At 45.1% G+C, this 27,572-nt stretch overlaps 3 protein-coding genes across 4 annotated transcripts in view; all 3 read right to left on the bottom strand.

Annotated features, from left to right (window-relative positions):
- Positions 1-153: 153 nt before the first annotated feature.
- On the bottom strand, positions 154-10,403 carry ergic2 (ERGIC and golgi 2). Of its 2 annotated transcripts, XM_018730230.2 has the most exons (14): positions 10,230-10,403; positions 9,577-9,720; positions 8,941-9,049; positions 8,078-8,124; positions 7,701-7,768; positions 7,514-7,554; positions 7,085-7,186; positions 5,911-6,006; positions 4,936-4,991; positions 4,004-4,102; positions 2,845-2,942; positions 2,117-2,279; positions 1,774-1,853; positions 154-968 (listed from the first exon to the last, which is right to left on the bottom strand). In XM_018730230.2, exons 2-14 carry the CDS (start codon positions 9,680-9,682, stop codon positions 903-905), a joined length of 1,131 nt encoding a protein of 376 aa, XP_018585746.1. In that variant the 5' UTR covers positions 9,683-9,720; positions 10,230-10,403; the 3' UTR covers positions 154-902. The 2 variants fall into 2 exon arrangements, with proteins under 2 accessions (XP_018585746.1, XP_018585747.1); XM_018730231.2 differs by lacking the exon at positions 10,230-10,403 and having other exon boundaries at positions 9,577-10,008.
- A 369-nt stretch (positions 10,404-10,772) lies between these two features.
- Positions 10,773-13,721, bottom strand: kxd1 (KxDL motif containing 1). The gene is made up of 5 exons (XM_018729929.2): positions 13,597-13,721; positions 12,733-12,837; positions 12,310-12,462; positions 11,913-11,959; positions 10,773-11,744 (listed from the first exon to the last, which is right to left on the bottom strand). The coding sequence occupies exons 2-5, from the start codon at positions 12,825-12,827 to the stop codon at positions 11,509-11,511; spliced, it is 531 nt and encodes a 176-aa protein (XP_018585445.1). The 5' UTR covers positions 12,828-12,837; positions 13,597-13,721; the 3' UTR covers positions 10,773-11,508.
- A 399-nt stretch (positions 13,722-14,120) lies between these two features.
- Positions 14,121-27,572, bottom strand: part of tmtc1 (transmembrane O-mannosyltransferase targeting cadherins 1) — an 80,520-nt gene continuing 67,068 nt past the window's right edge. The window contains exons 11-19 of the mRNA XM_029247249.1: positions 24,225-24,368; positions 22,189-22,297; positions 21,449-21,551; positions 21,139-21,274; positions 20,678-20,822; positions 19,522-19,659; positions 18,157-18,279; positions 16,590-16,667; positions 14,121-16,335 (exon numbers count right to left, since the gene is read on the bottom strand). Of these exons, the coding sequence (XP_029103082.1) occupies positions 16,213-16,335; positions 16,590-16,667; positions 18,157-18,279; positions 19,522-19,659; positions 20,678-20,822; positions 21,139-21,274; positions 21,449-21,551; positions 22,189-22,297; positions 24,225-24,368 (1,099 nt within the window). The 3' untranslated portion in view covers positions 14,121-16,212. The remainder of the gene's footprint in view (positions 16,336-16,589; positions 16,668-18,156; positions 18,280-19,521; positions 19,660-20,677; positions 20,823-21,138; positions 21,275-21,448; positions 21,552-22,188; positions 22,298-24,224; positions 24,369-27,572) is intronic.

Raw genomic sequence — 27,572 nt, 5'->3', positions numbered from 1 at the left:
ATACCTTGTTAGCCCAAGGGGGTACTGTAGTTCCATGCAGCAGTGTGGATTTAATCCACCTCTAAAAGACAATATCTGGACACTGCTGTGAAATGTTGTTCACATTGAATTCTAGTTTCCACTCTGATGGACATTCACAAATGTAAAAAAAGATTGATTTACTGCACATTTATTTGAAGTAATATTCCAGAAACACCAAGCACACCCAGTCAATACATTATATTTCACTTTATAAAAACAGCTGTATCCAACCCCACCATAGCCAAGAGGGAGGGAGTAGAGCAGTGACAGAATGGTCAATTGCTCTAGAGAAAACTAAAAGCTGTAGGAATCAATAGTACACCCTTTCTCCCAAGACTAATTTGTTTCATTAAATCATTTCTTCATCAGTGCCCAGAATTTAAAATTATATGAATGAGTTCTGTTTTACACTTTTGAATGTTTTAGGGGACAGTCTGGGTCATGTGTGTGACAAAGGCAAAATTCTTTAGAAGATGATGCTGTTGGCAACGGTGTAGCATTACTAACACAGTGGTCAGTTCCAGGGTAACGCAGAGGTCAAAGGACACTGACATTTTCATGAACTTTTGTAGCAGCTCTTTGCTGGTCAGGGCCCTGTCACATGAGCTGTTTCAGTATTTCTAATGGCTACTTTGAAACTGTGTTTAGAAGACAGATTTCACAGCATCTGCCTTATGAATCATTAGGATATTAAAACCATACCCACAGAGGAAGTTACCAGAATGTATTCTACCTCAGCTATTTTGTTTCATATCACTTGTTCATATGAAAGTATATATATAAAAAAAGGGGGGATGGCCAAACAGTTTACACATATTCTTCAGAATGCAGTTACCAGAGTGTGTACCTCTTGGAGGTTTAGGCTCAGTAGTAAGCTCCTGCTAATGCTTATTGTTTTCTGTGAAGAAGGGGGTGTGATTATTCAGATGGGTATCCAGGGGGTGGACCTAAAAAAAAAAAAAAAAAATACATGCATCATTAGACAAAACTGAAATCTAATCAGCTCTTTGTTTCCCCCTGTACATTTTTACTTAACTACAAATAAAAGTGACTGTAGTGTCACTCATAGAAAATTTCAAATTCAGACCACCACCTACTCGGAGCACATGCAGCACACTCCAAGCGACACACAGTCCCTGATGCTCACTGTTGTGCCCAAGGTACTGAGGGGGATTTCACTTCAGCAATTCTCTAATTTCAATATATTTTCCTCACAACTTTTCAGAACCTCTTCAATATCTACCTCTAGTTTGTACAAGGAGTTCCCCAAGGACCCACTACAGCTAAACCCATCTGACCATAAACACAAAAGTGATTTATGTCCCACCCCCTGTTATATGGCATATTGATTTTGAGTAAGTGGCTTCCCTGCCTTTAGGACATCGATCTCCGTTTTGTGAGGAATCGTTCCAGAGTGCATTAAATTAATGAAGTGTCCGCCAATAAACTTCAGTGGTCAGTTATTCTACTGTGACCCTACTTTTCTCTCCTGGGAACCAATTAAAACTGTAGCATCTCCTGTAGTTCTTGGCCAGTTTGACAGAGCAGGCATTATTGTCCAAAGCCACACACTTATTTCTGCAGCTATTTCAAAGTGATTACCTGACAATCCTCTTGCCTGTCTGCACATCTAGCCACATCTCCAGTCCCTTAACCAGTAAAAACTGAACTATCAAACAAGTTCATAAATAAGGTGGGCAGAGTTTATAAAACTCCCTGGTAGACGCATCAGAGAAAAGGTCTATGCCGTACCTTCTTGGGTTTGTAGGCTCCTAGCTTGAAGCGACAGCAGACAATATCAACCAAGGCGCCGACCAGCCCGTGAAGCATTCCTGAGCAGGACAGCAGAGCGAGCATGTGAAAAGGGTGGTAAATAATTCAGTAGTATATAGCAAGGCATGAGTGCCACTGTGCAAATTCCACCAAGAGCATAAGCCAAAGGTTCAAAAGAACTGTCCATCAACATTGTTGTTCTTGAAGTAACACACACCAATGTATTGAATACATATTTAAGGTGAGATAGCCCCTCCCAGCACACCTGCCAACCATACCTAACTAACGCATACCTGCACGGTAAAGTCACCTTCCTAAATACCTGTAGTTGAGAAGATTCCACCAATGATGCCACACAGGCGCACCAGGAACTGCCACAAGGGCATGTGTTGTTCTGTCACCGTGACCATCAGTGAGCTGATGTCGTACTTCATGAAGATCCCGGACACGCCATGGCTGCCCGCTGCATGGTTGATCACACGCTCCTGAATCACAAGGGAAGGAAGGCGAGCCAGTGCTTTACAGTATCCCAAATTAATTTACCCAGAAACTCGCCTCATAATCCACTGCAAATTAGGATCATTTTGGCAGGGGAGAAGCTGTAACTACATAAAGAATCAGTAGCACCTCCGTCTGTGTGAAGCTCAGAGGAGGGTCTTGCCCTGCTAATGCCAGAGTCTGGCTGCTGACTCAGCCTGCTCTAACACACAGTGATGAACGAGCTGCCAGTTTCCACCCGGGAATCACAGGGGGGAATGGAAGCACCATATGGAATGAGGGGGCAGGAAGGGACAGGTCTGGGGCTTCACACACCTGCCCAGGAAAGCAGCATGTCTATGAGGGAGGGGGCATCAGGCCTGCTACAGTAGTACAAGTGTTGGAGAGCCCAGTATGGGTATCTATCTCTTTCTCACTCACACACAAAAATACAGTCTTAGGTGATGCATCTGTATACTATGCTACTAATTCCAGCACCAAAAAAAAAAAAAAAAAAAAAAGTGTGATCTCTGACCTAAAGGCTCTCAGAGAGCTGATGTGTGACTGACTTACCCGCTCGGTGACGGAGTACTGGTGTGTGTCTGCTGAGATTTTGTAGGTATGCAGCTTGGTGGGCACTATGGTGATGAAGTACTGGAACATCTGGTTATCTGAAACATAACCAAACATCAATACATTGTGTAGGCCATGTTATGATTATGATTATGACTGCATATCTACTCAGCACAGAAACAAATTAGTTTTAGGGTCCCAGAAGGCAACCAGTTTGCAATATAAACAGTCTTTACAAACGTAACCGATTTGTTATTGTTCAGCACAGATGTAAATTTACACAAACAGTATGCAAAAAAAAAAAAAAGCAAAGCACCACAGAAGGATCAGTTCAAACTGGGGTGAAATATTGGGGTTCTGGAAACACAAACCCACTTTAGGACACCAGAGCTCAAGACACAAGACTCTTATTTCAGCCTTTTTCCACCCACATCTGCCTCTGATCAGAAGAACACAAGCCAAACAGGCAGCATAGTTATCCCTGTCTGTGTTCATATTATCCCTCCCTTCCCCCTGGAGTACAGACAACTTTCCCAAAGAGCCCAAATCAAACCCTTTCAGCACAACAGTCTGAGCAATGGCCAGGAAAACAACTCCTTCCATTACTAAGGCATAAATCTGATTTTCTAGAATCTCTTTCCTTGCTTGCTTTCCAAGTTTTGCAGTGTGGATTAATGTCTTCAAGGCACATGTAACACAGAGCATTTAATACCTCATGAGGAGTCCCAGATGCACAAAGCACATTAAATACTGTCACACTACATTTTGATAGTCGATCCTCACACAATGTACCTATGCTTAGAAATCATGAACCTATTATGTTGTGATGAGAAGTTTTTCCATTGCTGTCATGCACCATGGGAGCTTAGTCTCAGCTGACAGGCCGATGGCACCTGCAAGTGCCTACTTTCTCCCCCATTGCTGTCTACTGGTGGTGTGACATCATGCACAACCTACATAGGATTTGTCCACAGCTGTGATTACGGAATGATGTGGCTTACACAGCTTGGCCTTTGAGCCGTCATGAAAATGAAAAGAAACTAGGCTACAACAAATACAAAGTCACATTACTATTTTGTGCCTTTAAAAGCTGGTTCGGCTAAACGCGAGTTTGGATACATCAGCGTGACCAACTGAGCAATAGAAGCATTAAACTTACGATCTGAGCAGATTTTTTCTGTACCATCCAGAGGATTTATAATTCCTGGAATTTCCTCTCCAAAAGACAAATGGTCTATTCGATGGGAGAAGTTGTAGGCTGCAGGGAAAGAGCAAAGTTCAAAATGAGCTGGAGAACAGAGAATGTGATGGCAAGCAGCACACCTGCCTTCTAAGCAAGTAACGCTCTCATTGTGTCACGTGAAATCTATGAAACCCCAGTGTGTCCACAGTCCATCTCAGGTAACAGGTAGGAGTATAACCTTGTGACTGCAGATCAAAACATTTTACAAGTACTGACTTGGGCACCGAGTAAACAGCAGTGAAGCATCGGCCAACTGGTCTGAGATGCTGTGACACACCCCACTCTTCTGAGTATAATATTTTTAAACATACAAGGAAAGCTGTGAATAGTTACATAATTATATTTTGACTTAAGACCACCATGAGGCCAAACCATACTACATTATTACTTTACACACATCATTAAACATCAAAGAAATGGAGTTACTGCACAACTAATAAACTATTAACATGCACATTTGCCAGTTTTTACACTGTCATTTTCAAGGTACAGTGGGGTCCTCTTTAACCAACAACCACTAGTTCCTGAGACCTGTTGTACACTGTGTCCGACTGCCTATATATATACACTCTACTACCGGTACCATATACTACATGGCAAGCAACTATGTACATTATGTACAATGTTAATGTATCGCTGCCTTAATGTAATAGTAACAGTACAACAAATGGCCCCACTGTCAACTATCCTGCCAAAAAATGTGCTGTACTGTACATAATAGATAAATATATGGTGGATTGAGTGAAAACAACCATTGTGAAACTTTTGTGAATCTTTTATAAAACTCATCTCGGATTTAAAAATAATAAGAAAAAAAAATTAAAAAAAAAAAAATGTCTAAGACTTACTTTCATGGCTTACCAGGGCTGCCAGGTGGGCATGTCCACGAGGGTGAGGGATGGCTCTACAAGACAGACAGATGACACATCAAGTCATTGTCAATTTCAGCTCAACACACCTTACTTCTGTTTACCAGTTTTCCCAGCATAATCCCTCACTTCATCATCATCATCATCATCCTTAACTACTTTCCTCAAGACTAAAACAGCAGCTAGTGTGTCAGGTTATGTAGCTGTATAAAGTCTGGAACCTGAACAGTGTTCACCAGTATGAGGGATCAAAATTAAGAGATGACATCAGTTTTATCTTCAGATAATTACAGCAAATGGATCAGAATCCTGTTTCATGCATTAGACATGCCACTTCAGGTTACAGCACCCCACCACTACTTACCGGAGCAAAAACACTGTTTCGAGTAGCTCTCAGGCTCAAGACCCAATAAATAACTCCCCAGCCAGTGGATGTTAGTATCTTTATTTGACTGCTGTTTCAGAGGATTTAACTTGTCAGGAAATTAATCCCTTTTCATTTGGCAGCTTACAGAGCAGACCACCTGCACCCTTCTCCCTCCCTCAGTGTGTGACATCACTGCTCAGCAGTGAACCAGCCCTTCTAACATATGCAGTGGTGTAGCTCACATGATGGCAATATTTTGGCCCTGAAACTCAGTTCCAGTACAAGTCCCCTAGATGCAGCTGGTAAATCTTAATGCTACTGGCCATCAATCCTCTGTTGGAATATATAATCTATCAATCACTCAAAGCTGTCCCTACAGGCTACAAGTAACTGCACTGCTTTCACCCAAGAGATTAATTATTCAGGACAATGTGTGGACATTTTGCGCAGCTGCACAGAGAGACAAATGAACAGATAAAACTTTGGTGCAGCTATTGAAGGCTGTACACCTCAGGTACAGAAAGCAGGGAAATCTGACATACAACAAAATGTTTTTATGAGCAGAAGTCCAGGGGACTTTGACATACTTGCCCACAGTGATGTGGAAGTTTCCCGCCACTTTGTTGACATACAAGTGCCCGTGGATCCTACAGGCATTGAAAGGTTGTGTGGGGTTGTCCTCCCTGGAGAAGGAAAACCGAAATGCAGTTAAGATGACTTCTGTGCTGCAAGTTCTCCCCTCTGGCTTCTTTATCTACTCGTATCAAGTTCAAGACTCTGGCGACAGCCTACAAGGTTATCAACAAATCTGCTCCCCAATACGGGCAGGGACTGATCACTCGCTGCACTCCAACCAGACGACTACCGTCCTGCACCTCTGTCCACTTGGTGGACCCACACACAAGAGGTACAAAATCACAAGCACAAAGATTTTTGGTTCTGGCTCCAATGTGGTGTAATGAGCTTCTTCTCTCACGTAGAAGTGCCGAATAATGTTTTTCAACATTCCGGATAAGACACAAAATATCTCTTTCAGACCCATTCCTCTCCAGACCTCCTATCTGCTCTTTAAACCCTCACTGCATTATGCATGATGAAAAAAATAGAATATTTAAAACTACTCTATCAGCACTGTATATATCAGTTTAATGTACGGTGGCAAAAACTGTAGTACTGAAATAATTGACTATTGCATGAATCACATGCCTGCATCTCTGTCTCTCCACCTGTTGGTGAAATGCACTTTTGTTTACACAGAGTTGTACATTGCTTTGGAGAAAACTGGCGACCACACACACACACACACACACACACACACACAATTTTCAGAACCGCTTGTCCCATACGGGGTGGCGGGGAACCGGAGCCTACCCGGTAACACAGGGCGTAAGGCCGGGGGGGGGGACACACCCAAGCAAGGCACCCCAAGCGGGACTCGAACCCCAGACCCACTGGAGAGCAGGACTGTGGTCCAACCCACTGCAACTGGCGACCAAATAAATGAAAATGCAAATAGAGGTTACTACCTCAAGAATCCAAGCTAAGAGAGTGAGGAATAAAGCCACCTTGACTTGCATGTTCCCAACTGGACTATGGGTTTCCAAGTCATCGTTCAATTAAGAGGAGATTTACTCCTGACACACCAAGTCACATCACTTCAGTGAAACATAAAAATGTGAAATAGTCAAAGATCAGAGCCTCCAAATTTGTTAAGGTCTAACTGCTTAATGCCTGGCAGTGTAAATCCCTGTTTGGACCCACCGTGGAGGAAGGGCGGTGGGGGATCCCTTTAACACGCTCTTGAACAGGACCTCTTGAAGAGAGTGCTCGTCTCTCAGCCTGTTCTGTATTAGCAGAAGAGTCCTGCAGGACAGAAGGAGGTCAACACACTCCTGCTTTCCAGGAGACACTGCACACAGTCAAATTTGAAGCCCAAGTCCAGCTGATGGCTGCATTTTACTGTAAAAGGCCTTCACAACTGGAGAACGATGCTTATAAAGCAGAAGCCATTGGAGAGCTTGCGATTTCCACAAATTCATTACACTCAGGATGATTAACTGTAGAAAGACTGAGCTTTGTCTAAATCCAGCCGAGTAAAGTGTACTGAAGTGTTGCAAACAGACTGTCAACTGGCAAAGAAACGGGAAAACTATACTTGACAATGTCTAATTGCATATTAAAACACCTTACCTATGCCACAGTCTTTGTTGAGGAGAGAGTTCAAAGACAACCTGGAACAACAACACACAAATATAAACTCTGCAGAAAAGTAAGTCATAGTATTAACTTTCGTTTCTTAGAACTTTATTCAAGAATGCTACTATGATCTCATACTTTATGGAAAACCTTGCTCAGAAATAGGTGAGATGATACTTACTGGCTCATACTGAAGGCCATCTGATGCAACCATCGTCTCTGCCAAGTCCAGCACATCTGCACCAACATCTGAAGCAATGCAAACAGATTCCATCACAAATAAGAATTTCAGTCATTCGTCACAAACACAACTGTCAACAATATTCACGTTGCCTGTTCCAATAACGGAGAGTAAACATTTCACAAGATGGCAACTAACATGACTCTTTGAACCATGTACATTTTCATAGGGAGACATAAATTAGTTTCTCAGACCAGTTAATAATATGAGCCCAAACTGTTTTTACTTACAATACATAAAAGACAACAAACAGCAGCTGTTTTTGGTCCCAACAAATACTCAAACTAATGGATACACAAGTAAAGAAAAATACTCACGCTGGCACCTCATAGCAACTGTAATATCAATATTTATTCTTAATTTGCTGTAAAGAGAAGATTAATATTTTTCAGTCGAGCATATCAGACAATTACAGTCTGTATAAAATCTAAGCAATTATGACACACAAAAAGTACAATAACTGTAACCAATTAAGCTAACTGGTAAGGAGAATGGCCACAGTCATTGCTATGAGCACAAAAAAGAAATGGAACATGGGTCACTCCATGTCAAACCATCCCAGAAAAGATGGAAAAACACCCATGGTTAACCATTACAATGGTTAACTTTTCTCTTTTTTTGAAAATTAAATATTTTCACCAATATGGCTGGAAAACACCTGTGTCACTGTTTCAACAAGCAGGGGCACAAGGCAGCGTAGCTGTTAGAGGAGGTGCCTTCAGACCTAGAGGTTGCAAGTTCAAATCCAACCTCTTGCTGTAGTACCCTTGAATAAAGTACTTAGCCTGAATTGCTCAGCTGTATAAAGTGGGTATATAATTACAACACCATTGTAAGATGTGTTGGAGAAAAGTGTCAGCTAAATGAACAAATGTAGTGACATAGCTGCAAGACAGGTGACATTCACCTTGGTGAATAAGGCGTGTGAGCTCATAACACTACACAGAATCCACTGGAAGTCGCTTTGGAGAAAAGCGTCTGCTAAATAAATAAATGTAAATGTTCAGCTCTAATGATTTCACAGAGAATGATCCATATATTATATTATTTATTCCTTTATACAAAAGCGCACAACTGCCACATCTTCAGTACTTTTTTTGTGGCTTTAAAGGCAAGTCAGCCTGTCTATGAGCGAAACACTGCTGCAGAAGCGGAAAGGAGACTCGTTCTGACGACATACCTAGAGAAATCCTTGTCTACTTCGTATTCGTATTTCATCCAGGTATCCCGGTACACAAAGAATTCGAAGAAGGCCAGAAGAACCATGGCACCGAAGGCAATCAGAGATACTGCAGGAAAGGGAAACGCACGAGGACAGAGTCAGACCTTCCTCGCGTTGCCACCCGAACTTTCGCATGTTCCGCCGAACGAAACAAAAGCACCACGCGAGAAACCCGCGCGCTGCTTTAATTGTACGGCACAGGCTGGGGGTGAGCGCAGCAGCCTGACCGTTTCAATCACTGACACACAGCCACAGAACACGTCATCCGCACTCTATCCAGAGCGCATTATATTAACAGCGACTTGAGGGTTGAAGTGTGGCTTGGAGCAGCAGTCTGCAACCGACTGGGCAGATGAGGGGACGCCAGGGACAGCAGGGGGACAGAAGCACACAGCTGTCACCTAGACCACGTGACCAGGGAGGAGGGCAAACATAGCCAGCACACACATCCATTATGATAATGCACAAACAAACAGAAGGGCCAATGGCACAGAGCGAAGAGATAATGATGATGGGCCACGCGGAGGCCCAAGCCAAGGCGCGCGCGCCGCCGCAGCTGCACGGGGACGAGCACGAGGCTGAGGCTCTGCGCACCTGTGCCGCCACTGGCCGTCGTCTCCACGTAGCTCTCCGGGACCTTGGGGAAGGCGTCCAGCTCCTTCACCAGACCGAGGGCCTTTTTCCTGGACAGTCGCCTCATGTTGGGGGAAACGCTCCGCTGCCTCCTTCATACACACACTGTGCGACAGAGCAGCAAGAAGAAGAGAGCAAAGTGGACAGCAGCAAACGAGAGTAGTGAGGCTGCGCGCCGGCCGTCGGCGCTTCGCTGCGGCAAACGCCGGGGCATTTTTAACCACCACCTACTTAACGTGCGGTATCGGTATGCAGCGAAAGTGCCAAACTGCAAACAATTATCGCTCTATATAGCGCAGCGTGAGTGTTTGCTCATGGTGTGGAGCTGCGTGTGTCGAGCTGTGTGTCTCGGTCGCAGAACACAAGAGAAGCGTAAGTCTTGTTGTCGTCGCCGCCGCCTCGCACTCGACTACAGGACGTGTCACTCACTGCTGAGGCGGAAGACGGCGCGCGACATAATAATAGCAGTGACCCGGATGTACGCGGGAAGAACGGGTCTGAGCGGCTGCTCGGGGTGAGTGTAAGAGAACAGAAACCGTGAGCGGTGAGGGACCCACAGCGAGTCAGTCAGTGCAGCACACGCACGGCAGGTCACCCGGCCGGCGGCTCCTTACCGTAGTAAGGCGAGTCTCACATGGATAGGGAGCAGCTCCACTCACTCCATGCCACCTCCAGTCTCCGCAGTCACACCGATCCGGCCATTAATACAGAATACATCCCCTCCTGGGATGGTGCGAGTCCAACACGGCTAACTGTCAATATACGGTGTAATAACCTTCGACCCCTTCCGCTACTATAGAACTTCAGTCCTGTTGTAGAAAAGCGCGCTCGCTTCTCCAGCGCCCCCTATCGTCCGACGCGTATTGGAGGACTCCTCACGGCGCCATAACTCGAGTTTCTATCAATAAGATGTATAGATATATTGGGGAAGAAAAACACTTTAAACCTCTAAAATGCCAGTTAATGACATGGAATTGAAATGACTGACAGCTGTACCCGTGAAGAAACTGATGCAGTAAGAACAGCTAGCTGTAAAAATTGGTCAGTCTGCTAATTACTTCTGATACAAGCAACTCAAAATGCTCCTGCACATTACCTTACTTACTATGGTACGGAACAGGGGAAAAAAAAAAAACAAAAGCTTAAGCAATCAAATATTTTATTGTTGAGTCTAATTAATACATAATTTGGCATTTCATATTTAGCTACTTAAAAGACACACAACCAATAACAAATGCATATGGAAAAAATACAGCTCCTTTACAATCAAATTACAACTTCAGTACTTTGGAGTACAATATATAGCAAAGCTAAACTAACAAAATAACACTCGGTTTCATCATTGGCTGGCACATTCTAAAGGTTAAATTTTGTATTGTATCATTGTTTAGTAATTAAGAATATAATTTATTCAGCTCCTCTCCAGAGTGAGGAGACCAACCCAAATAACATCTCAATAGATTAAATGCTTACGGACAAACAGAAATGTCTTTCATTGAACGGGATGCCACAATAATCATAAAAAATAGACATCCTTGTATGTAAAAGATTGCATATTCCTTAATCTTTTTAAATGCATCTCTTGAAAATATTTTAGTAAACTTTAAAAGGCTTATGTATAAATGAAAAAGATACAGCCACCACAGCAGCAGAGTAGTTCAATACCTTGTAAGGATTAAATTGGAACAGGAAAAAAAAAAAAAAACAAAAAAAACAAAATTCAAGTACTTGGCCTTGATAATGAATAGTGCTGCAAGATCATAATGCAAGCTTGTGTGTCCTCCTTCACTGGACAAAAATGTGGCAGGGTGCATTATATCCCAAAACAAACACAGCCACAGTTAGTATCTAAGTTACGGAGAACTGTAACATGCCCTGGGCGTCTCTTCGGGCCTAATCCGGACCCTCGTCCTGCAGCACGGCCACACCTAGGCCATCTGATGTAGGTGTGTCCAGCGGTTCTTGGGCAGAGTCTTCTGAGCATCGGCTAACTGTTGGGGAGATGATGTCCGGACTGGTGTCGCATGACTCAGTGCTCTGCTCTGAAGTGGCCGTTGCTGTGGTGGCTGTGCTTTGTGGGACAGGGTCAAACTCATCATCGTCCTCCAGTATAGGAGACTCATGGATATCTGTGTGCAGTGAAAAAATATTTATAAGAAACTATAATAGAAGTTAGGAAACACTACAACAACACAAGACAAAAGTTCTCTACTGGTGTTACATAACCACAATATAATCATAGTATGTGAAGGGAAAAGAAAAGAGGAGAAAAAAAAAAAAAAAAAAAAAAAACTCACTGCTGAAGGCCTCTGGGTACTGCTTTGCAATTTTTCCTTTCAGTGTCCTGCAGGGCATAATATTACATTTTAGTGTTTTCTACAGCTCTGACTTCTTGGCATTTATACACTGTATGTAAGAAATTTAAAAGGCAGATAAAAAAAATAATCTAATTAAATGCATCATGAAACAATTCAGTGAGGTAAAGTCTTTACTTCAATTTGTCTCTATTTGTTCTTCTATATCAAAAGTTTGCAAGGTAGCTAACATAATAATAGCAGCAAAACATAGCCATACAATGGATTAATTTTTAAAAGATCAGTAATGCAGATCAAAGTTCTCAATTAGAATTCCTAAAGAACATGCAGGGCCGAAGACCCTGGCATTTTCCTCATTGGAGCCTAGAAGGTGCAGCACCTTATTCTTCTGAAGATGCTGTCCAGATCCTTCTTCATTTCCACTAGTGTGCGGGTGTGGTGTAGGAAGTGCTCATTCATCTGCTGGAGTCGCACGCTGGACAGTCCATTAAAGTTCAGGAGCATCTCATTGGTTTTCTCAAAGCGGTCCAACCTGGCATGAGTTTGATGGCGTGCAAAAATACGAGTATCACCGATTCAAAAGGCAATATAGTAGTAAATACAAGAAAAAAAAATGTGCATTACCAATAAAGTTATATTAGTGACAGCAATGAGTTGTGATGTGAGAAAGCTTGATCTCAGAGATGATATTCTAGGCAAAACACTGACCAAAATGAATGTTCCCTTTAATCAAAAAAAAAGTCAATTCCATTTTCATCGGAACAAACAGTAAAAGGCTCCTAACCTCCCCTTAGCCACTCACATGTGCCTCTGAGCTTGGATGATGGCATTCACATCCTCCGAGTTGACCATGCTAAGCATTCGGTCACAGAACACTCCAGATGCCGTTGGCTCCATGCCGCGTAGGCTGAAATAAAGTCAACAGTTGTTCCATGACTTAGAAGTCTAATTAAGGCAAAAAAATTACAAGTGAAACACACATTAATGAACAGAATCTGCCCCGATCATTAACTTAGCTCTTAGCGTAGTGAGTAGGTCATCACTTTGTAATCTTAAGGTTGCTGGTTTAAATCCCCTCCTGCAGTCACACCCTTGATCAAACTACTTACTTTGAATCGAAACAGTACAGATACCCTGCTATGTAAATGAGTAAGTCACTGTAGCATTGATTATCTGACATCAAAACCTCATTTGATAAAGGCTGATAACATAATAATAAGAAGAAATTTCAAACAAACATCAATTGTCAAATGGTAATCAGATAACGCAACCAAGGGAAAACACCACATTTCTACTGCAAACAGACTCCTGGACTGCTAGTGAACCTTTTAACTGAATGTTTGAAAACACTCCCATTCCACAAACTAGTGCTCTTTCGAAATTCTGTGATCCTAGTTCACATTATGGCAGGACCCGGCTTCTAATGATTTATTTACTAATAATCATGTCAGACAAACGATTCCATCAAACGACCCAATATATCCACTGCGTGCAGCAGCGCCATTAAGCTATAGCTGAAATAGTTATCAGCTACAGCCACGCATGTCAACAACAACAGACAGTTCGAGTTCTACAGCAAAACCTAGCCTACTAGTAGTAGTTCTAGTTGCAAAAAATTATTTGAGTTCTTCGCAATTACATACTCAATCCGTCTACGACGACTTACACGAGCAGACCCAAAACGCTCTGCAAACGTGTTGTCACTCTTTTTCGAATGTGCAAATTAAAAAATAAATCAGTACTGTAATCCAGCGCTAGCTACATCTTTGTCTGTTGCTCTGAGGTTCTGGATATTGTGTGGCTCTTCCGTGTTACTGTAACGTCACGGAGACTTCCTCTCGCATCCGGAAATAGGGAACTGGAGCGTCTTTTCCGATTGGTTCCCTGTGAATATTACAACGAGCGAGCTTCCCTATTGGCCATGCGCATCGAATGAGTTCATAGATGGCGTCGAATCCCTTGATTGGCTCTCTTCGCTGCGAGAATCGGGTCCTGAGCCAATCATCTGGAGGCGTTCCTCAGCAAGGTGCTCAGGGAATGTTTACCTCATGAATGTAGTATGTGGAGAAACAGAACTGACTTTACATATAATCAGTGACTCCTACATCCTTTGACTTTTGAGCTGAAGCCGGTGGCACTTAGGCTGGAAACATCTAATACTAAAACAGACGCAAAAACAATGCTGACAAAATATAGTTTTATTACAGAACAAAGTAATGTAGCTAACAAACAGTGTCCTTCACAACATGGAGGATAACTCAACTAAATGTCCTTTCATAGAAAAGTGGGGAAAGAAAAGAAATGTTACAGTTCAAAAATGATATGATTTTCCAGTTTAAAATGTCTTAAAATCCTTGCCCTTATCCTGGGCCAGATCAGGGTGCCATGTTTTCGATGGAATGACAGAACACATACAAGTCCTTTGGCCACATTCACACTGACATGATTTGTAGAAAATATGTCCCCGTCCCCTTACGTTTATTCGATTAGCTTATCATACTTTCAGTTTTCATCAATGCATGGCAGACACCACAATTCACAAGTAAACATTTACACATGAAGGCTGCAAATAAACCTTTCATATGCATAAACATAAATAAATAAAATTAGATTTTAAATTGCTGCACTTCAGAGATTCCTGCCATAACTTCGCATGCTCATTCAAAATAATAATAAAAAAAATAATAAATTATAATTACACTTCAAGCATTTCTTCCAAATATTCAAAACATACTCTTAAGATGTCATTAATAAGGTTACAAACGTAAGCAGCGCCAGCATTCCTTCCAGTTGTTTTCATTGTTGATATTTTAGGGTACTTTTGATATCAGATGTAACAATTACAAATGAGAGGGAAGGATGAAAGTTTGATGAAAATTATAGTAGATATGGTCACATTGGTTTGGAGGGAAACAAAAGTACACTTTCATTTTGTCCTCATGTATATTAAATCATGGATGTTTGGGGTGTTAATTAGCTGTGAAATAAAAGACCAAAAAAATTAAACTTTTCATCATTTTGTGGAGTACACATTTAAGTTAGAGCTTTATTTAAAGGACACATTCCCGGCTTTCTCACTTAAAATATACTTTATAATCAGCAAAATAGTGATGTCAATAGCGAAGCAGCCCAAGTGGCCTTCTCCAGCCATAATGCTGTGTCACGAAATGGTTTTTACAACATGAACACCAATGACTGTTACTATGTTCAATGTACAGTGCCCTAATGAATCTAACTGAAAAATACATCGGTTCGCAGTAAGATTCCGTGTGTTTTTGCCCAGGGCAACAGATATTTTTCTAAACCTTTTCTACAACACTACTGCAACGTTGCCATTAGCCACTATCATAAAGCTTTAATATTGGGGAAAAGCTGAAAACTGCAGATCATCAAGCTTATTATATAAAAGCCATCGTTGGTTTGGAAATCTAATTCTGTGATTTAAAATGAAAACAAAAGAAATATGATACACAAGTGTGGTACAAGTTTAATATTACAATCATTGCACAACTTTTTTCCTTGACTCCATTTTACATTCCCCTTCATATGAAATACAGGCCTTAACCTCAAGAATGAAATGACCATAAAAGAAAGTCCCATCAGGTTTTTGTTTAACAAAACACCAATCCAGGTCTCCATGGGATTCAGATGTAAACCTCTGCTTGCGTGATGTGGAAATTACAGGCTGCTCCCTTTACCTCACCAATCATAGGTGACCCAACAACCAAACATCACACCATACAGAGAATTAACAATATCTGAACACCAAATGGACACACACCAAGCAACAGCTTCCAGAGTAAAATGTGTGTTTGCTCTATTACCTTTTTTCTCTTTTATTTTTTGCTGAAAATGTAAACCATTTTCAAAATATCCAATTCCATACCATTGACTTTAAAGGGGGGGGGGGGATCAAATAAAACAAAATCATTTCAAGTTGATTTTTGAGGTGAATGAAGACAAACATTTCCAGCTAAAAGTCTGATGTTGGATTAAAGCTTACCCAGACTGCGGGAGGAAGACCTTGTTCATTACAGGGTCTGTAAACAGTCCCATGTGCTGCTTGACCACATGGTCATCTGCTTAGAACCTCCCAGTCTTGCCTACATATTACAGCCTGTACCTCTCAACTCTTGAACCCCAAAGTCCAAGCAGCTGGACTGCAACATCTCCTCCCAGACAGGGACTCGGAGAGAAAAACCGCAGCCCCATGTGGCTTTGTCTTAAGCCACGCCTCCTCCAGATGCCCATGGTCGAGTCTCAGTCCCTCCAGCCTCCTTCCCTACGCCCCATTCAGCCTTTTCTCCAGCCTGTCGAGCTTGGCCAGATTCTCCTTCAGCAGCTTTGAGCCCGGGGACAGCCGCAGGGCCCTCTGGTAGTACAGTCGAGCCAAGGAGTAGTCTCCCTGAGAACAAAGAACCCGTGAGCAAGGACATCACAGAGGGGGTGGAACTCTGATCCCCCACCTGCGAGTTCCACTGAAGATGCTAAACAGGTGGGAAGCAAAAGCCACTTGGTACAACAGAAGGCAACACCTTCATAGCTGAAATTTCTGCAGACACAGTATCCATAAGAGACTAAACAGACCTTCAATAATAATGAAAACAAAAAAAATCAACTACTTCAATTATAATCAATAATTTACAAGTTTGCCAGTACCTTGATATGTTGAATTCCTCCCATGTTCATCCAGGCCTGTGACTGGTCAGGATTCAGCTCCACAGCCTTTTTGTAGCTCTAAGGGAACACGAAGGAATGGAAAATGAGCCGCGTGTGCTTCAGAAAGAACACACAGACATACAGTACTAGGGTTCAAACTATATAGATCATAAGCTCTGGAAACTAAAGAGCATATTAAATGTAACAGTACGAGGACACAGATAGGTGGCAGCAAACCTTTAAGAAAATATTTGCTCAGCCATGCTGTTTAATAAGATATCCTCCTTGTGAAGTGTGAAATTACTTTACAGTTGGGTCAAACAGAAATGTGATACAGAGGATGCGGAATTTTTTTCATTTTACGAAGAGTGCCATCCAAGACATTCTTTTATCTGAAGTCATACTGAGCCACACGATACCCAAAAGGGTACAAAACCACAGACATGCAATGAAACACACCGCTGAAATCCAACTCCCGAGGTTCTCGTGGGAAGAAACGCTAAGTGTCAACTCCAAGAAATGGCCAAACTCCTCTGAACACTGGTGTCCACTAAGTCAGTTCGCTGGTGCCGTAAGTGATCACTGACAGCTGGGCCGTGGCAAACATTAGCTTTGGTCAAAGAGTGTGAAGGCAAACCCTTAGCACTTGAGCTGATGTGTTATTTTTGCCCAGGTCATCCATGACGATTCAATAATGCAGCAGTGAGATGCAACTCTTGTGAGATGCTTTCCTCTGCTTTTCTCTTTACTAATATATATGTGTGTGTGTGTGTGTGTGTGTGTGTGTGTGTGTGTGCGCGCGCGCACCGCGGACTGTAGAAGATGAAATTGCCTCTGTTCAGGTTATTTGTCAGGTTTTATAAAACTCAGGTAATGCACTTTGCTGTTTTTTTTTCCCCCTCAACATCGAATGCAGTTATACCTCTCTTTTGACAACTCTGACAACTGCTTTTATCCATTCTGGAAACACAAAGCCCAAGCTTTCCTTACATGATTGTTCCAGTGTTTATGCAGACCCAAGAAAGTTGACCCAACTGGATGTGAAATTAATCTGATAAAACAGAAAAAGGAACAGAAGCCAGAGACTGAAAGTAGGAGAGATAAAACCCAAGAGGTCAGGTGAAGCAGTGCAGGTCTCAGACAAGGGAAAATTTCTCTGAAATGAGATCGTGGACAGGAAGGAAGGAAAGAAGGAAGGAAGGAAGGAAAAGAAAGTGACAACTGGGTGAGAAAGTATACAGAGCATGTGGAAAGTATGCTCAGAAAGGGGGCTATGCAGAGCAAAGGGTGCAATGTAAATATAAAAGAGGCGGCGTGACTGTGGGTGGAGCCTAATGGTAAAAAAAAAAAAAAGGGGGCAGCGTGGGAGTGGGTGTGGCCTGATACAAAAAGAGGTGGGGTGAGAGTGGGTCAAGCCCAATATATACAGGGGCAGAGCGAGAGTGGTTAGAGCCTAATGGTAGGAAAAAAAGGTGCTCAGCAGCAGTTGGTAGAGCATAAAGTGAGAGAAACCAGACAAGCTGAGAGGAAAACGGAAAGCAGGGAAATGCGGGAGCAGGATTCCCACCTCGAAGGCACTGTCCAGCATGTTCATCTCTCGCAGCTGGTTACCCTTGGAGAAGTGAAGCTCTGCCCTGACTCCTGGGTCCTCTGGATTCTGTTCCAGCGCCTTCTCGAGAGCCTCCAGCGCCTGCCATGGACATACAGCCGAGGGGTTAGCGGGAAGAGCACTGCTGAAGGTCAGCCAGAGAGCTAAATCTCCAACAGCAATTGTCATTCCACATCTCGCTCAAAAAGAAAATGAAGATATTTACTTGTGAATCATCAACTTCCACTCTCCCCCGAAAAGCCCAGACAATTCAGTCTGAATTCGAGACTAGCCATTACAATCTCAAGCTCCCAAAACTGTTTATAACCTGTTTTGAATTTACTGGCTGACATGAGGGAGCACTTCATGGGAGAGGGGAGGAGATCAACTGACTGGGAGAAGGGACAAGGAGACCTGCTCTCTAACATAACTCATCACAGGCCCCGGGGGCCACTAAATCCCTTGGCGAAAACACTAATCGGCCACTTCAATTTATTGCATGCTGAAGAAAGACATTTCCCATAAACCTATTTTGAGGGAAATTCTGGTTTGGCTTAATACTTCTAAAATTGCATGTGCGGCAGAGGAGGAGGAGGAGGAGGGAGAACGTACACTACCAAAGATCTCCTCATGCCTGAACGTAAAAGGCTCCCTCAGTCTATTCTGGCATTTTTAGCGTTTAAAAAAAAAAAACAGAGGTGTTATGGTCACTGGGCTCCTTGGTGAAGGGGAGGAACAGAAGGCAGGAAAGAGAGATGAGAAGGAGAACAGAGCGAAGGAGAGGAGCAAAAGGTTCTGGCTACAGGGAGAGGAGAGCAAAAGAGAGAGATTGAGCACTGAGCTGAAGGATATAGGAGATCTCACCAAAATCCAAGACAAAGACCTTTGCTATACCCTCAACCAAGGCAGGCTTGTCACACATTAACAACTGTTGCAAAAAAAGTCTGGAATGAACTTAAATTTCTGCATTAATTATTCATAAAATGAGGTGTGAAATCCCAACAACAGAGAAACACAGAAACAACTGTACTCTTCCTGGTACGGTACTGTACCCTGTGGCACACCTGCTAGTTACTGCATCTATTCTCTGTATTCTATCAGCCGCTCGGTACCTTGGCCTCCCAGACATCACCTACAAATGAGCTAGACCTGACCAAGAGAGGAATCCAAGTGCAAGGCTTTGAACGCTTGTAGATCTTACATTTATTCATCCACTGGACTTACTTCTCCAACGTGACATACTGCTATTATTAACCATCTTAAGAGCCTGCGCTGTAGCTGACATTCGTCCTGTAACTAAAGCACGTGTACTCCATCTCTTTATGTTGAGTACACACTGCGTACCTCCTGATGGCTCCCTCGCTTGCTGTAGATTGCAGACAGGAGGCGGAAACACTCGACGCAGGCCTCATTTTTCGATATGATCCCAAAAGTCATCTTTTCAGCTTCTTTCGTTCGCCCTGCCATGGCCAGCACCTGGGCCTAAATAGGAAATGAGGGGGGGGGGGAAAAAGACATAAACTGGGGGGAAACCCTGGGAATGTGAGAGCTTGCTGTTATATCCATGGGGTCAGCACAAAACACGAACACGCAGGAGACAGGAATGAAGAAAAGCAGCCAAAGCACCTTGCATGGTGCAGCATGGACAGCATCCCACAGCAGTCCAAAAAAAAATGAACGTGGTCAAGTGTCTACAGAGCCATGGACTAGCAACCCCACAAGGCTTCAAGGGTGGACAGTCCTGTTCCGTGAGCAGCAGTGTTGCAGGGCGTGGAATTAAAATCCAAGCAACACAGAGGCCATAAAAAGGGTTTTGACAAATGAATGCAAAATGCAGAATGTATCACATGGTGCGATAATGGCTGCATAATGTCCCCTGGTAAATGTTATCTGTCAGTGTTCACAACACAAGGCTACATTTTGTCTCAGCAGGGATCAGAACACAAATTGTGGAACGTGGCTCTCAGAGACAGTGATACGAAGACAGGGGAATATTTATAGACTCAGGCCATTTGAGACCTAGTCTCTATCTCATTGACTAGACAACTTAGTTTTTCACTGTCAGCGAGCCTGCATCCAATTATTCAGGAGTCAAGAGTCAGCCTCTGCCCAAAAAACAGACGAGACACTCCATTAAAAAGAGTCCCGTAGACTAGACGTCGCCATTTAGGCGAAACAAATTCAGAGTTAAAAGGGCAGTTAAAGGTGTGGTGCTGAAAGTCAACACGGCTGCCATGTACAAGCCCAGAAGTAAAAGCGATGTTGCGTTCCTGAGCGGAGGGTACTTAACCTGAAAAATATTGTGCTGTAAAAATGAGTAAAAGTGTCAGCTCATGAAACACGGAAGAAAAGTAAATCGCTCGAATGAAAGCGCCTCCCGAGCAAATAAATTATACATCCCGCAGGTTGGCTTAATTAATATTTATCGTGTATTCTTCGGAAGAATGCGGCGCGGCGCGACCGCTGTAGCCGCTGTGGCCGCAGGGCCCTCCCCTCTCACCAGGGCCAGCCAGATGTCCGTGCTGTCGGGCTGCAGGGCGGCAGCCTCGCGGTACACTTGCAGCGCCTCTTCGTAGCGGCCCGTGTTGTAGTAGAGCGCCCCCAGGGGCGTCAGGATCTCCACCTTTCGCGTCACTTGCAGCGCCCTAGTAGACGGAGCAGACGGAGAGGGACTGGGTCAAATACAACAGCTCGGCTGACTTCCCATCACAGCTTGGCTCATCTATATCTTCATTTTTTCGCAATCGGACCAAGAGGTCTAAGAAAAACGACACTATAAACGGAGCTGATCCAAAGTGCCGGTCCTGAAGAGAACACGGCCAAACCCATCTGTATTCCGGGGTACTTCAGCTCCAGTTTTTCCAGCCCATCGAGTTTTATGCATCATACATTTAGGCTTTCACACGCCGCGACTGTGGCCAGATAATAGTTCCCCAGTTGCGATGTCATCATCCCACTCACCTCTTGTACCAGGCCTCAGCCTCCTTGTTGTCATTGGACGAGCGCAACAGCCGGCCCAAGTTCACCATGGCAACGTAGTGCGTGGGCTTGAGGCGCACAGCATGCTGGTAGTGGACTGCCGCCCTTCCCCCGTCACCTGAGGCAGAGAGATGGTGGGAATAACTGGGACTGTGCGAACTCGGTAAATCCGTTTATACCGTGATATCCTCCGGAGTTAAATAATAAAATCACTGTTGACCACTATGGTATAAAGGCCCTTCTTCTACACAATGACACATAACGCATGCCAGGTTTGACAGTTGGAACCCACCTGTGTCCACTAGGAAAACTCCATAGTTGTTGTGCAAATCGGAGCTGTCGGGGCAATTCTCGATGCCCTGCAGGTAGATTTCATTGGCCTCCGCAAAGCGCTTCTGCACATAAAGAACCGAAGCCCAGAAACATGTAATGTTGAGGAAGAGCGAAAAGTGCGTACGACTCAACCAAACATCCGTGGAGCTTCTGCACGCCTTCACCCTCCTATTAAAAGCAAACTTCAAGCGGTTTTGCCGAGCTAATGGAACCCTTACACACGTGCGGTAAAAGATGAACGTTGCAATGCCATGAACGCAACCTGAGCTACAAATGCAAATGAGGTGCAGCTGCGGCATAATAAGCAAATAAACAAGCGCATTAATAAACATATGCCAGACAGTGGACATCTTGGTGAAATCTTGATCGGATGTGGGCAACCGTTCCTATAGTAACACAGCGCCACACACGGGCACCTTCCTAGAGATCTATTAAACCGAGCATCGGCATTTCCCCTCCCGGTGGCAACATTACGTGTGTATGCGGAGCTTTTAAATTAATTTGGCTTTAGAGGTGAACCCTTCCCAGCGCCGTGCTGCTGTATACCGTCTTACGGCACTGCTCTATTGCCGTCATAAGGTACCGTTACATCGCCTGCGTTTCAGGACTACGGAGGTACAGCGCTCCCTCCGTTTGGGACTAATGTCCGTGTACCACGTTCCTCAGAACTGGGTCTGGACGCTGGACTGAAGGCACTACCTGCTCCGCATAGAGCGAGGCCAGGCTGGAGTAGGCATCGGCAAAGTGCGGGCCGAAGCGGATCGAGTCCTTCAGCAGCTGCTCTGCCTCGGCCTCCTTCCCTTGCGACCTGGAAGATGAAAGGTATGGGAGACGGGAGCGTGAGGGGGAGGAGGTATGCAGTGTAGATGGAGAGCACATTCACCGGATGACTCTGTCGTGCATCAGGGATAGGACCAACTTTTTGCGCTGGCAAACGGCATCGAGACCCCCGACTCGTGCTCTAGCGGTCCATCCTCGATACGGCTCGAGACACCGCAGCTCTCCGTCCTTCCCTCCCAACAAGGCCACGGGTATCGCTCTCTCCCGACTCTCCTATGACTTTCTTCCGGAACGGATCCTCTCCAGCAGAATGAGAGATGCTCTCCCCAGAGCTGGGGCCATCCAGCGAGGGGCGCTGCAGGATCCCGGCCAATTACGCGACGCGGGCCCGTGGTTCGCGGCCGCTTCGCGCCATCGCTTTAAAGCGTCCGATCAGTCTGAAAAGTTGCTTACATTCACCAGCGAAAACTGTGGCCAGCCGGAGATGCATCCGCAGGGGGCGCCATCATGTTGTACTAGAGAGACGCGAGTCCGACGCATAAACGCGCACGCTGACTCTCTGCACCAAGCATACGCGCACATAAGCATGCAGACAAGCGCACACCAATCATTTAGAAAAAAATACACACACACACACACACACACACACACACACACACACACACACACTATCTGGAACACAGCTGACAAAACTGGTGTGAAATAAATGCTACTTTCAAAGAAGCCTGAGCACTAAAATGACAACCCAGCTATATATAGAACAACAGGAGGATCAAGGGGCATTTTAATTCAGAGCAACTCTAGAAGGCGCGATCTCTCTTTTTTTGAGACTAATTTGCAACAACCGAGCGGCACGACTGTCGACGGCATCTATATGCAACTTGTCTGTCTCGTTGCCGACGCCACCTTCACACACGCGACACTCTCGCTGTAAACATCACCTCTAATCGCGCACGTCGACACCAGTCTCAACGTAAATATCACCGCGGCCACAGGAAACACGTGACACGAGGCGGTCCTGTGCGAAGCGAGACGGGAAGAAGGTACGAACGGGGTCCTGGAGGAAAACCGACACAGCCCATCACCGATTACCGCATGTGACACATCAACCTCCCCCTGCTAGTCAGCATCTAAACCTCACAATCCCTGCTGCCATAGTGGATTACCCATCATCCCATCATGAACAACCAGAACAGAAAGCACCTACTGCCTCAGCAAAAAAGAGATAGGATATTAGTGAAAGAACACCTGAACGGAACCGATAGGACTGAGGGAAAGAAAGGGGGGGGGGGAACCACACAACAGGCTCAAAAGCCATTCCTGGAGAACAATATGCTGTAGAGGACTGCAGAGTTTTACTGCATTGTCCATTTACAGCATTACCCATGATAGCTAATGTGGAGGGTGGGCATTGCACCATCCTCCAGCAGGTCTGGACGCTCATTTCGGCACATTACAATCGGCAATGGACTTTACGCGCTGCCGAGCTCCAGAAATTCCTCCTGCGGCAGCCAAGAATGCGTGGGACGGCAAACAAGCTGGAGTTAAACGTGTCGCGGAACGTACAGCCGGCGGTACGCGACTGGTGCCGGCGAAGACGCGTTTCCGCAGAGATCCAGCGATTACTGCACGCTGCACCGGTTTGTGTCAGATTTCACATGCGAGCAGGCTTAAAGTGCAGCCCGTTATTTTGTCAGGAGAGATTAAATTCGCTGCATCTGCGTAGCGACACACCACCTGATGGAATGATTTCAAAACATCTGGACCGCACTATACTCAGTTCCAGAACAACACAAGCTGATGCACTTTTTAGGAAGTGTGTGTGTGTGTGTGTGTGTGTGTGCGTGCGAGCAGATGGGCCAGGCTGAAGAGTGCTCAGCGCGCGCGCGTGCGTGTGTGTGTGTGTGCGTGCATACACTAGTGAGTGCATACTTTCGCAACAACAGGTCACCTACTTGAGCAGGTTGCCCAGGTTGAAGAGCGCTCTGTTGTGCTGTTGGTTGATGTCCAGGGCCCTCCTGTAGTACTGCTCCGCCTCCTCTGGGTGGCGTGTCAGCGTGCCCAGGTTATTCATAGCGCTGGCGTGCCGTGGGTACAACCTACAGGGAGGATCGGGGTACGATGAAGGAGACAGGGCGGGGGTGGACAGTGCTTACGGTAGGCGGTAGAACCATGGCAGAACCTGACTTTCAGTGTCTGCAGGAGAAGCTTCAGAGACATGAGACCCCACCTGTACAAGTATCGATCCGACGGTACCTTCACTACTCTGTAATGGAGAAATCCAAATGACAGCGCTGGCACGGGAATGCAAAAAAAATTTAAAGTGCTTGTATCAGAAACTGAACAAAACCAGGAGGTGAACAGGAAGACAAATCCCACTATGGTGAAAACTACCAACTGGCAAAGATTACCGTCAATGCCAGTGTAACCCGAGCTGCAGTAAAAGGAACGGTCATTTCACCCGGCAAAGGGTACCGGGAAATTATCGATCTGCACTATATAGGTCGTGGCTGAACCCTCGTAGGACGTCAAAGCTGAAATTTCACAGAAAGGGTGTCCCTGCTTGTATCACCCTGTGCACGCGTGCGTGTTTTCAGGGGACTGCGCCGAGAGAGCGGGTTCGACTGCTACACGGAGCGTTTCACCTGCGTGACATAAACGCGGAAAAGGAAGGACGGAGGGATGGAGCAACGCCAGCGTGAGGATGATGGAAAAGGAGGGTCGAGACCCGACGGGCCGGCGGGTTCCTACGGAGCCGGGAGCCGCGCGCAAACCTGCCCCGCTACGTTGTTACACCACACAGCGCACGCGGTTGACATTCAAGTTAATCTATTTTTCGGAAGACCGCAGTAGGTTAGCCTCCCCTGGAGGAAAGTAAACTCATTTTGACTTTCAACCCCAAAACTGACAGTGTTTTTATTGCTTTGCTCAAGGGCAGCAGTGACTAAACGCTCTACGGTCACACGGATCTGCAAAACGGGAACCGGGGTTCGAAGGTCCACACAACGCGCACCGGCTACCGCATACGAGTGCGTCTGCAGAAACGGAGACCTCTACACAACTGTGCTCAGTATAAATACGCCGATACCTTTTCGGTGACGTAACACTCACCGTGTCAGAAGAAGTCATTATTCGACGAGGTTTCCCAACGACAAAATGCATGAAACGAGACCGGATTTCCGCTGAGGCTGCACTTAAGAGCTCTGCAGGCGTGTGGAGCCGAGCACCCGAGGACCTCATCTGGGACGCGCCGGGCTTCACGTTCGTAGAGCTTCGGCAAGAGATTCTCACCGCTTCCACAGAGCTTAAAAGGTCCATTGAAAATCCTATCGGGGGCACTGAACGAGAGGAGGGGGCGGGCTATTTGCAGACACTCCGCTCTCCTTACCTGCTGTGCTAATGGGAACACGCCAGCCCCTGCAGAGTTCCCATGGCAGCAGGTGATAATGGCTAATGCGCAGGTGACAAGAGCAAAACGCTCAAGTTACTCGCACCTCTGGCACCAGAGGACTACCCGCCACCTGGAGCAAAGTCGTTGGCTGGCTGACTGACTGATAAATATGGAAAAGTCTGAAAATAAAGAGAACTTGACTCATCATTAAAGACACAGCCCTCCTTTCGCTAACCGTGGTTTTCGCCCTCAACATTTTTACCGTATCTACCGACACGGTATTTATCAGTGAAGGTTATTGCATGTCCACGAACACTGAGGATGTAAAGTAAGGCTAAGGCTGCGACGCACGGTTACATTTCCTTCCGTGTGAAGACCAGCTCACAACTCTTCCACCTGCGTACCCACACACACATTGGCTGGAGCCGCTTGTCCCGAGCAGGGTCGCGGCGAGCCGGAGCCTTACCCGGCAACACAGGGCGTAAGGCCGGAGGGGACACGCCCAGGAGGGGACGCCAGTCCATAGCAAAGCACCTCAAGCGGGACTCGAACCCCAGACCCACCGGAGAGCAGGACCCGGCCAAACCCGCCGCGCCACCGTGCCCGCCCCTCACCCGCATACCTCCTTTTCAAAATTTATCATGAGATTAGTGTGCAGTGTTAGAAAAAACTACCTGCAGTAAGGAAGGATCAAGCAGAAAAATGCTGTGTGTTTTGACCCATTATACAAAGCTGGTCACATGGCTATATTATGTGATATATTACAAGAGTCTAATTGCTCACTTGGACTCATCACCACTGGAATTCAAGGCTTCCATATTTCATAAGCTGCAACCTGACAGTGCCACCATCTTCGCAAATATTAGCTGATTTACAGAGGAGCCCTCAGGCTAATGTATCATTGAAAGCCGTGGCACATATAGATATATAGGATCTCCAGAGGGCAATGCTGTATGTGTGGTCCAGGTCAGTTCTGAAAAGTGTGTGTGTGTGTGTGTGTGTGTGTGTGTGTGTGTGTGAGAAAGAGAGGGGAAGTCTTTCTAGCTGCCAACAAGAAAGATAGTCCTTTACTATTAACACAGTAAATTAATTATGCATCTACAGCATTGGCAGATGTTTCCAAAAAATAATCTTTCAATAATCCTGACCAATGAACAATGTTCTGCATTTTGGGTAAATCAATACATGGAAGGTACATATAGACAGGGGAAAAAAAAGTCTTCTTTTGAATTAAAGCACAGATGAATGCAGGCATGATGAGATGACCAGGGGGCTGGGGGGCCCACACACCTCGGTAAGGTTTCAGCAGTTTTGCAGCAGGTTTACTCTACTGGCAGAAGTCCTGCAAGCATCCTCTCAGAACACAAGCCCATAAGAGCTTGGCTGCACTCTCGTGCTGCATCGTGCACCCTTCATGCACACACATCCCATTTTAAAAGGCACAGTGTGGATATGAATACAAACACGCTCCCTAGTTAACAGCAGCACGGCCTGCCCGTCATCCCGTTTCTCCTCCTCGGCTGTTGATCCAGATGAATGTCGCTAAAAAAGGCAGAGCTGTGCTGCCTTCGCAAATGTCAGCGGTGGAGGACTAACCCAGGGGATCCAAAGGTTCTTCATCATGATACAGTGACAGTGACAGAGACAGAGACAGACCCATATGGAGACCCACAACTGGGTCCTAGATGCTGGACCACACATAAAACCTTGATTACTCAGAGAAAAATAGAAAAGGCTTTGCAAGAATGGTAGAGACAATGAAAAAAAGAAAAAAAAAAAAAGAGTTATATTCCTTACTCTCCTGTGTGATAAACGTACACAGATCTGCACATTTTTTACTAAAATAAATCACAGAGACCTTCAAGTCACTCGCTGCCTTTATACCAAAAAATTAACCATACTGGGTGCACTG

This window comes from Scleropages formosus, chromosome 21 (assembly GCF_900964775.1).
Source record: "Scleropages formosus chromosome 21, fSclFor1.1, whole genome shotgun sequence".
In the NCBI taxonomy this organism is placed as follows: domain Eukaryota; kingdom Metazoa; phylum Chordata; class Actinopteri; order Osteoglossiformes; family Osteoglossidae; genus Scleropages; species Scleropages formosus.
Note: the sequence above shows the minus strand (reverse complement) of the source record. Positions and strands in the feature narration are given on the sequence as shown.